Consider the following 10,773-nt stretch of genomic DNA (forward strand, 5'->3'; position numbering starts at 1 on the left):
GTCGGGCAAGAGCAAAAGCCAGGAAGAGGCCAAGTGATCCAGCGGAGAGGCAGTGGTGGTGGTTTGGGGTGGGGGGGAGCGTATTCACAGTGGAGGTGGGGAGAAGTGGCTGGATTCTCTATGAATCCTGAAGGCGGCACCAGCAGGGTTTGCTAGGGCGTGGGGCGTGGAGTGTGGGAGAGAGGAACCCAGGATGCTGCCAGGGTTTTGGTCTGAACAGGAAGGATGGATGTGGCCTTGACCGAGATGGGGAGAGTCTTACTTTCAACACGTCAAGTTAAGATGCTCACGCGTCATCCAAGTGGGGTGTCACGTGGCTGTCAGATAGCAGTCTGGAGTTTTGGGGAGAAGTCAGGGCTGAGACATGTAAACTTGGGGGCGGGTGGAAGGCGGAGGATGGCTTGTGTCGGACCGGATGAGCTCCCCTGAGAAGTGAGCGTGGCTAGAGAAGGAAAGAGTCTGCCCACACCTCGTGAAAATACAGACCCGAGAGGCTCAGACCTGCCCTCTGCCGCGGAAGGAAGTGGCCCAGAGTTCGTCCAGGAAATCAACTGGGCGGGGTCTGGAGAGGGCTTGCCCTCTACCTGGGCGCTTCTACGTGACATTTGGGAGCCGAGGCAGTTGGGTGGGCATGGCAGCCGCCAGAAGAAGCGGAGTTGGCCTTTTTTTAGGGCCCAAAGATCTCCACCTGAATCATTATTGGGGCTGGGTGTGCTCCTTGTAGAGGTGCTGCTGGGATGGAGCCTGAGAGCAGATGAGGGTCCCCGGAATCGATGCTCCGGGAGAGACACGCCCGGAGGGCGTCTGCTGGGATGTACTTCCTTGACCTGCGTCACCGGGGCCGCACCGTTGGCTGAGTAGCCACAGCTCTTACACAGCAGTTAGGATGAGCTGTGGGAATGTTCTATGTGCGCCTGTGTATATTAACTGACTTAATCCTCACTACGACCCCAGGAGGTAGATGCCATTATTACAGCCCCAACCGTTATCTGCTGCTGCCTCCCAATAACGATTGGTTGTCATTAGCGGTCTAATAAGGACAAACCTTTGCCGAGCGCGCTGCCTTTATGATTCCATTGGATCCTTGAAACACACCTATGGGATGGCCTGTGAGTTCCAGGTTCTCAGAGGGGAGAGGTGAGTTGCCCAAAGTCACAGAGCCGGTGCGAGGCCAAGCCAGGCCTCCGGCCAGACCGCTCGGTCTCTAGGGCCTCAGCTTGGCGCCACATCCCTGCACTGGTGCTGGTGGTGTCCCATGGGGATTCGCCACCACAGGGCCTTTTGGCGATGCTTAGAAGTTTGGGATAAGATTTAAAGGCTCTACATCCCTCCGGAGCCTCCTCTGGGCCCGGGTCTGCCTGCTGCCTCCCTCCTGGGCCTGGTGTGCAACTTCCTGGCCTTTCTTATCCTGCCAGGACCTGGGGGGCCACGTGGTTCGAAGGAGATCTTGTTGTGAGAGTTCAGCTTGGCTCCCATAAAGCCTCATTTGAGCTGGGAGACAACCCAGGAGGCAGGAGGAGGGAGAGGGCCCACCTCAGGCGCCCCCTGGCCATCTTCATAGGATGTGAGCACCCTCCCAAATGGTCTTGAGGTCCTTTTCACAGACAGATGGGAAAACACAGGCTGAGTGAGGGCAGGGGACTTACAGCAGGTCAACAAAGAGTCCCACAGGGGCAGGGCTTGGCCCTGGGTCCCAGGACCCCCAGCCCCGGATCATTCCTCAGCATTCTCCTATACTTTCCCCCCTGGAAGGAAGTTGGCCTCACATACCCTGACTGACCCTTCCTGGCCTGCTTTTTGCCGGAGCCCTTGAGACTGGCTGAGGACTGGTTGCCATAGAGATGGTGGGGAGGGCAGTTCCAAGGCTGGCAGATGGGGGTGGGGGATGGGGCAGGACACCAACATGCGAAACACCCACCAACAGCTGATCAGGACTACTTCGGGGAGACCAGGGCGGGACACGCGGCTCCAGGCTCCAGTGACGACCACAGGGCTGCTCAAGTTTCTGTCGGACATCCCCCAGGCTGAGCAGGTGAGGGAGGCCCTGTGGGAGGACTTCCAACTGCCTGGAGGCAGGCTGGCTGCCTGGGGTCCACATAGGCCAGGGCTGAGGGAGGCCCTGGAGAAGCCATGAGATTGAGCTGAGGCCCAGGTGAGAGACGGGAGGTGGGGGTGGGTGGGAAGGGGACAGGGACCCTAGGGAGGCCTAAGTCGTCCAGGGCAAAGATGAGGAAGACACCCAGAGATGACTCCCAGCCTTCTGGTGGAGTGATTTGGGGAACACCGCAGGAGGAGGAGGGTTTTGGGAAAGATCATGAGTTTCCTCCACCTTGACTCAGCAAGTCCGGGACCCCATGGGGCCATTCAGAAGAGCTGCCCCGGGGCCCAGAGGCAGCACTGCACGTGGTGACAGATCTGGGCTCTGGGGACAGACTCAACATGATCAGGTCCTGGCTCCGCTTACCCGCTGGGTGACCTAAGTCAAGTGATTTCCCCTCTCTGAGGCTGAGTGTTCTCATCTGCAGGATTGGAGTAATAGTGGAATATAGGGTCCTCGGGAAGGTTAAATGAGTTACTGAGAGAAAATCCTGAGCAGCTGGCAGGTACTCAGTGAGGAGCAGTGGTTGCTATTTAAATACTAAACACTGAGATGGTGATCAGTCGGTTATACTGGTAACAAGAGTCCAGGGGGGTGCCTGGGTGGCTCCGTCGTTTAAGCGTCCAACTTCGGCTCAGGTCATGATCTCGTGGTTCGTGGGTTCGAGCCCCACGTCAGGCTCTGTGCTGACGGCTCAGTGCCTGAAGCCTGCTTCGGATTCTGTGCGTCTCTCTCTCTTTCTGCCCCTCCCCCACTCGCAGTCTGTTTCTTTCTCTCTCAAAAATAGACATTAAAAAAAAAAAAAGTCCAGGGGGCCACTTGGGGTGCACAGAAGAGGGAGATCCCCTGAGGGAGGTGTGAGGTGGTCCAGGAGCCTGCTTGGAGCTGGGCCTCCTCTCCTGTCTTCACTCAGGGGAGGCTTGGGAGCGGTGATGGTGTAATTCAGGGCCAGCAGCCGAGGTCTCGGAGTGCTGGGCAGACGGCAAAGAAGGACCGGAGACCCAAGGTCCGGAACAAGAAAGGGCATAGCCCTGCTGAGGCTGAAGAGTAAGCAGCTGTGCGACCGGCCGGGTGGGATGTTGGGTGTCAGGCCCCATGGGGGGGCCGGCATCCTGACCTTGACCCCTGCTCCCTGTCCTTTCCTTCCTCAGTCTCATCCCTTCTGCTCCTCGGAAACCCTCCTTTCCCTTCCAGTGGGCCTGGGAGAGCTTCCTCACTGATGGTCGGGCCCTGCTTCAGCCTGGCCACCAAGCCCTGCCCTTGCCCCGAGCCGTCACCCAGCACAAGGCCAGGCTCAAGTCCACAGCCACCCTCCCAGATGCCCACGGCTTCTGCTGGAAGACAGAGGTGCCAAACCTGGAGAGGAGCCAGCAGCTCAGGGCCTGGGATGGCATCCCTACCCCTTCTGGCAAAGGGGGGAGCCAGGAACTGGAGGCTCCCAGTGAGTGTGACCTCCAGCCACCTGGGAAGAGGTCAGGCTCAGGATCAGAGTCTGAGGAGGGCGCTGAGCCGGAAGCCCTGGGTGCTGAGGAGGTCGAGAGGGGTATGAGCCCTGGAGAAATGTCCCAGCTCCTCAAGAGGGGGTCGATCTGGGAAGAGGAGCGGTTTGCAGGGGTGACAGAGGAAGCTGAGGAGGGGGAGCACAGGGCCCCCCATAGAAGGAGGGCTGGTTCGCAGAGAAAAGGGAAGAACTCTGGCAAGGAGGCCTTGGATGAGGGTGACCTACAGTGCAAGGCGAGCAGCTCCAACCTTCGAGGGCCGCAGACGAGGAAGTCAAGGGCCAAGGAGCTGGAGAAGCTGCAGAGGCAGTTACAGCAAGAGTTGGACTGCGGTGAGTGTGGACTTCAACGTTTGGGTCCCCCAGGAAACTACACAGCGGGGAGACAGGTTGGGGAGCCAGCACCCTGGGCCAGGAGTTCAGACAGGGCTGTGCTGTGCTCCACATACTAGGCAGGATCACCCGATGGGCTGGGAGGGGGGCTACTCTCTAACTTATCCCGTTGTGGACAGGCGCTGAAAAGCAGCCCTGGAAGGCTTTGCGGGCTGCTGTGCAGGCCTCCAACCGGAGTGGGAAGACCTATGCCTTGGGAGATGAAGAGACTTTCCAGTTTACCAACTTTCCTAACCGTACCTTCCACAAACGACAGGAGGCCACCAGGTAAGGTGGAAGAAAAAGGAGGATGGGAAGAAAGGACAGGAAGTAGAGAAGGAGCCAGTTCTCTAGAGACATTGAATCGTTCATCATCTCATTCATTCCTTCATTTATCCATTCTCCAATCTTCTGATCATCCAATCTTCTATGGATCTATCCACCCACCCACCTGTCCTCCCTCCCATCCATCCATCCACCCACCCATCCACCCACTCATCCTCTCTCCCATCCATCCATCCATCCACCCCCCACCCGTCCTCCCTCCCATCCATCCCACCCATCCATCCATCTCTGTCTTCTTGGCCAGCTATCTATCGATACAAGCTACTTTTCATTCATTTCCCATCTTCTATCCATCAATTAATCTATTAACTAAGTGATTAATGCAACATATATTGAGTATCTACTCATGGGTCCTCAGGATGTAAAGATAAAAAGACTTGGTCCTAGCCCTAAGAAGCTCAAGGTCTGTTGGAAAAGGAGACGGATGGGCAAGACAGCAATGAGGGCAGTAGAGTTAGACAATCGCTATACTTGGGGCTTAAACAAAAGACACTGGGAACAGAGGGGGAAAGCCTGGAAAGGGGGCACCTTTGCATTGTCTAGGTGAGGGATGATAAGGGCATAAACCAGGTGGTCATGTGAATGGAGACAGGGGGGATCCATTTAAGAGATATTTGGGGGCTGGCTCAGCAGGTCTTGGTGACTGGTTAGAAGTGGCAGGTGAGGGGCGCCTGGGTGGCGCCGTCGGTTGGGCATCCGACTTCGGCCAGGTCACGATCTCGCGGTCCGTGGGTTCGAGCCCCGCGTCGGGCTCTGGGCCGACGGCTCGGAGCCTGGAGCCTGCTTCCGATTCTGCGTCTCCCTCTCTCTCTGCCCCTCCCCCGTTCATGCTCTGTCTCTCTCTGTCCCAAAAATAAATAAAAAACGGTGAAAAAAAAGAAAAAAAAAAAAAAAGAAGTGGCAGGTGAGAATCCACTCAGCACTCTAATAGCACCGTCCAATTCTTACTGTCATCCCCTGCTTGCTTCCCATGCTTCCCAGTTTGCTTAGGACAAAGCCCAGATTTCTTGGTAAGGAGCCTCCTGTCTCCCATGCCAGCCAGTCAGAGTGCTAGAATGCCCCGTGCTTTCCCTCCCTTCTCTACCGGGACTGCCCCTCTTCCTCATTCACCTAGGTAACTCGGATGCATCTTTCAACTTCCAAGTCAGGCGCCCTCTAGGAAGCTCTCCCCTGTGCTTGCCTCCACCATAGCTTTTGCCACGCGGCATTGCATTGGGGTCCTGGGGTACCTGTCTATCCCCGTGTACAGAGCTCCCTGAGGACAGGTACCAGATCTTATTGATCATGGCCTCTCTGGCGCCCCTACACAGGACCTGGCACCAGCTGGTGCTCAATAAATACGTGCTGAGTGAGTGACCGCATCTTCCCTTTTATTAGTCCAACCATGATTGAATTATGCATGAAGTCACCAACACTGAGTTTCTAGTTAGGTTAAGAACTGTCCTAGGTGCTGGGGAGACACTGGTGGTGAAGAGGAGAGATAAGGAACCCTGCTCTCATGAGGCTTACATTCTCCTTGGGAAGAAGGATAATTAATAAAGAAATGAACAAGATGTATAGCTAGAGGCAGAAGGGGTGCTCAGGGACTCTCCTTCTCTCTCACTTTTGAACAAGGACCCAACTGACAAGAAGGAACTGGCCATAAGAGCTAGGGGAAGAATGTTCCACATGGATCTCGATGTTGTCTATTCAACCGTCCACACCATTCATCCATCCGGTCATCCACCCATTGATCCCATCGCCAGTTTGTTTCTGTTTCCCATCCATTCATCTATCTGTCTGTCCCTCAAACCCAAAGGCATCAACCTAGTTCCTGCCAGAGATGGGGGTCAGAGAGAACAAGAGCTGGCCCCTGCCCTCAAGGAGAGCTGCGCTGCAAGGGGAGGTTAGCAATACACGTGGGGTCACAGGTGCACCAAGCCCCACAGGGCTGAGGATGTCCACCGTTGGGGCATACAGCTGGCTGGAGCGGGACGAGGCCTCCAGGAAGAGTAGCGAAAGGCCCCGAGGCGGGCCAGATGCGGCCCTCATCACGGCACACTTCCATGACGAACGCCATTCCCCGGGCCTTTGGCTCTCTGGGCTCCTGCGATCCCTCCCTCAGGCCCCCACACCCCTCTGCCTGCTCCTGGTCTCCGTGAGACTGCTGCTCCCCCCAGACTTCTCCCACCTTCTTCTTTCCCTCCCCCCTCCCAAGAAGCCTGTTGCAGGCCTGGGAGCGGCAGCAGCAGGAGGAGTCGCAGCGGGCCGAGCTGCGGAGGGCCCGGGAGCAGCGGGTACAGCAGCAGGTGGCTCGCTGCCTGGCGGCCTATGCGCCCGGAGGGAGCCGGGGGCCGGGCGCCACCCAGTGCAAGCTGGAGGAGCTGAGGTAGGACGCCTGGCGCCGGGGAGGGGCTGGTGGGGAGAGGGCAGGGGGAGGCAGCGCGAGAGATGTCAGCTGTCAGACGAAGGACAGAGGAGATGCAGACCTCCCCTCCCCTCAGGGCTGAGTCTCCACAACCATCTTCCAGGCCACTCGGCCGCGCTTTACCCATGAAGACACTGAGGCACTGGCGGAGGAGGAGCTGAGGCGAGGTCACCGGCTAATAAGACCGATCCCTGCAGCTGGCAAAAGTTCACGGTTAAAATGTTCTGCCCGCATTCCCACTCGTTCTGATCTTTTCCGATTGCAAAAGCCAGGGATGCTTCTTGCAAAAAAAACTCCGACATTACCGGAATAGTTAACATGGCACTTTGTAAAGCGAGCCTGGGATCTCACTCCTGGGGACAACCGTTCTTTGCCATCAGGTGAAGAGTCATCTGTTTCACTCTCTCCCTATATTTTCACGCTTAAAAAGAAACGGGCAAATGTGTATTTAAAAGTTTTTTAGACTCACAACAGGACCATGAAGTGGGCATTAGCATCAGAACGATAATTCGACAGAGGAGGAAACTGAGCTCAGAGAGCTTAAATAATTGGCCAAAGGTCACAAGTGAGCTGCGAAGCTGGGATTCCAACGTGGGCAGCCATTGAGTCGCGCTGCTACGTGGTCCCGGAGGGCTCGGATACCCAATCTGCGGATAAACGGCGCCAGGATGGTCCCCCCAAAGCCCTACCTAGTGAAACAGACATCACAAATAAATATGGCCACCAGGGCCATTGACATTGAGCACCTACTGGGTGCACCTGGCAGCAGGGTAGATCTTTCCACAACTCATCTCCTTTCATCCTGGGAGAAGGGCTAGGTCAAGGTTGAGTGGAGTGCTGCGGAGAGACCCGAAGGTCTCTGTCCTGCAGCGGCCCACCAAGGATTCAGTGGGGTTCTGATCACGTACTCTTTGAGGCTCAGTCTTATCATCCCCAGTTTCGAAGATGAGGAAACCAGGACTCTAAGAAGTCAAGGGTGTTTTAAAGGAATCCTTGGCCAGTGATGGAGGAGATGCCTTCTCCACGCCAGACCTCAAGTTCATTGTTTTTTAAATAAGGCAGGAAGCCTAAAGTTCAGAACTCCAAGGGACGGATGTCAGTGAGAGGAGTGTTTCCCACACACCTTTTATTTTCTACTTGAGAGCAGATATGTGCCACGGGCTCTCTCAGCCCTTATAGCCCGTGAAGTTTGCTCTCTCCGAGCCGCAAAGACTCTGCCCTGCGCAGGAGACGCTGGCTCAACTAAGGTCACCCAGTGGTAGGGAGGCTATGTGACTTCCTTTCCTTCCCAGATGCTGGACAGGGCTGACATCCACTCACAGGCTTCCTTTCTGCCTGGGGCTCCGAGATGTGGACTGCCTCTCCATTCTAACGAACAGCCTCAAGAATCAAGCAGGAAAAACATGCAAGACCTCATAGGCGACACAGAGACCAAACGCAAGCTGGCGCTCCCCACCCCCGCCTTCTGTAGCTGCTGAAATGACCTCTTGAATGCCGAAGACTCCATCTTGCAATAACTCCTGTTCCTGGCCAAGGGTTTTCAAATTCATCTCTTCTTCTCGAATGGAGGAAGCTTCCTTCCCTGGCACATAGCCAAAGATCCTGGCCGGCACATTTGCTAGAGGTCCCGAATGGGTCCTGGGGTCTTGTCTGCTTCTCCCCTCCCGTCCTGTGTGTGGGTGCTGCCACCAATTCCCGAGACCTCTCCTGCGTGCTTCGCAGGATTCCTGGTCTCGGGTGTTAGTACAGCCAGGGGGCCCCTCCTGCTGCCAGGATACCCGGCTTGAAGAGCAGACACATTTCAGACAAGTGCACAGACTGGGTTTTTGTAAGTGGATTTGTGCTTCCCCAGTGCAATCCTGATATTTTCGGGATGCAGTCTGTCATCTGCAACATGTTTCTTTTGTTCCTCCCTCCCATTTTCCAAGCCGCGTGCTTATAAAAACCACAGAGAATGGGGGCAAGCTTGTGTAATCCCTGCCATAGCACAGAGGAAACTGAACCCAGAGCCCAGACTGGGGCCTTGCCCAAAGCCACAGCCAACAGCCACCGCTTCTTCCTCACAGGTGCAGTGTGAAGGGGCGCAGAGGTGTAAACGCAGGGAGGGGAGAGGCCCTGCAAGCTGATGCCCAGTTGCTCCGAAGCCGGAGCTGGTCCCTCCGCCTGGGGGTGGCTGGGATGCTAGATGAGCTCCCGGCTGCGCAGCCTGCAGACTTGGGCTCGGGGCTCGGTCTCTCACTTCCCAGCTGTGCGACCTTGGACAAGTCCCTCAACCCCCCCTGGGCCTCGGGCTCATCATGGGTAAAATGGAGCAAATAATTTCCACCCCACTGACCTCAGGAGGAACCCGGGGCGAGGCTGGGAATGAAATGGCTTTGCAAGGTAAGGGCGGGGAGGACGTCACGCCCCTAGCGAGGAGGAGTGGACTCAGGACCGGGGACGGGTTGTGCTCGCGGCTGGCTGCCCACGGGTCCATCTCCCTGCAGGCGCCAAGAGCGACAGCGCTTTGCTCAGTACCAGGCAGAGCTGCAGGGCATTCAGCACAGGGTGCAGGCCCGGCCCTACCTGTTCCAGCAGGCCATGCAGGTGAGGCCCAGCCCCTGGACGAGCATCAGCCTCCCCGAGAGCAGCGCTTCTCATTGGCTGAATGCGTAGGGATGTAAGTGAGAGTGGGCTCCCTTAGACAGGACCCCAGGGCCACCGCCCATCCGGAAGCCCTTGGGACCTTCACACGCGGCGCCACCCGTCCCCGGCAGCCTGCAGAGCGGGAACGCTTCTCTTTCCTCAGGCCAATGCCCGGCTCACGGTGACCCGGCGCTTCTCCCAGGTGCTGTCGGCACTGGGACTGGATGAGCAGCAGCTACTGGCTGAAACAGGAAAGGGGAACACAGAGGGCGCCTCCGGGAAACCCAGGTGAGGCCGTCTAGCTAGCCAAGGAACTGGCTCTGCCCAGCTACAGGGAGAAGGGAAGTGGGGGGCCCACCGCCAGTACTCTGGGCCCTACAGGGCCTCCCCTAGCTGTGGCCCTGCCCATCTCCAGCCTGGGCTGGACCATCTGGGAAGAAGCTGAGAAAACTCACCAGCAGCCATGTTGATCCGCCCTGGATCTACGTCCTGGTGGCCCAACCCCTCGGCCTGAAGGACACTGCCTAGCTCTAGCAGTCAATCGGCCCTTCCCTAGGCCCTGTCCCCCAGGTCACCCGAGGAAGGCAGGACCGGGGTGATGTTCTCCAGATCCCAGTAAAGAAACTAAGGACCTGAGGGGCAGGGTCCTGTCCAAAGACCCAGGAGCAAATAAGCTGCAGAGCCGGGCTGGGAATCTGTGGCCAAATGAGTCGCCACACACCAAGACCCCATTGTGGGGTGGGGCCCCACAAGTCACCCCCTGTATACTGTCCCTTGTGCTTTAGAACAAGGTGACGCACAGCAGGGATGATGAGGCCCATGCATAAGGACACTGAGGCTTCAGGAGGGGAAATCACTCGCTCAGGGTCTCACAGCATAGGAGCCGGATTTGAACCCACACGTCAATAACGGCCTTTCCCCTCCTACAGCCCAGGTCTCCTTGGGCATGGGGGTGGGGAGCTAGAAACCCATGGTCTCTACCTATGTCTTCACCTTTAAGGAGCCACAGGTCAATGGGGGTAAGGATGGAGCACTCTTCTGAAAGCCCCCCAAAGGCAGAACCCACTGGAAGCCAGCCCAACAGGCACTCCACTCCAAGCCCAGACTGAGCCCAGCTCCTAAGATACTGATTAAAGGCTTTATGGAAACACACTGTGTAATTTCTGGTGGTGCTGGGAAGAGGCTGCAGGTTGGGAGTAGGAGGTGGCAAGTGGGTAGGCAGCAGGCTTAGCTTGTCCCATCACCCAGGAGCTCTGGCTGCCGGAGCTGCTCCCGCCCAGCACACACAGCCCTGCCTCTGCTCCCGAGTGGGTCGTCGCACAGGGCAACAGCTGCGGCCCCTCCACCCCCATTTCCGTCTATGCTGGGTCTTAGGAACTCGAGTGAATAGGATCTGGCTTTTGAGAACTCCTGGTGCGTGTGTGGGGT

At 57.1% G+C, this 10,773-nt stretch overlaps 1 protein-coding gene across 5 annotated transcripts; it reads left to right on the forward strand.

The window, feature by feature from the left end:
- Window positions 1-1,859: 1,859 nt before the first annotated feature.
- TSGA10IP (testis specific 10 interacting protein) lies at window positions 1,860-10,495 on the forward strand. Of its 5 annotated transcripts, none has more exons than XR_009250108.1 (8): window positions 1,860-2,032; window positions 3,012-3,145; window positions 3,250-3,929; window positions 4,109-4,256; window positions 6,511-6,681; window positions 6,824-9,102; window positions 9,207-9,306; window positions 9,509-9,536. XR_009250108.1 is itself a non-coding variant. In XM_058689711.1 (8 exons), the coding sequence occupies exons 1-8, from the start codon at window positions 1,886-1,888 to the stop codon at window positions 10,452-10,454; spliced, it is 1,614 nt and encodes a 537-aa protein (XP_058545694.1). In that variant the 5' UTR covers window positions 1,860-1,885; the 3' UTR covers window positions 10,455-10,495. The 5 variants fall into 5 exon arrangements, 3 of the variants coding, with proteins under 3 accessions (XP_058545694.1, XP_058545695.1, XP_058545696.1); XM_058689711.1 differs by lacking the exon at window positions 6,824-9,102 and adding an exon at window positions 10,346-10,495 and having other exon boundaries at window positions 9,509-9,633; XM_058689712.1 differs by lacking the exon at window positions 6,824-9,102 and adding an exon at window positions 10,346-10,495 and having other exon boundaries at window positions 6,514-6,681; window positions 9,509-9,633.
- The last annotated feature ends 278 nt before the right edge of the window (window positions 10,496-10,773 follow it).

The sequence above is a fragment of the Neofelis nebulosa genome, chromosome 10 (genome assembly GCF_028018385.1).
Source record: "Neofelis nebulosa isolate mNeoNeb1 chromosome 10, mNeoNeb1.pri, whole genome shotgun sequence".
Lineage (NCBI taxonomy): Eukaryota > Metazoa > Chordata > Mammalia > Carnivora > Felidae > Neofelis > Neofelis nebulosa.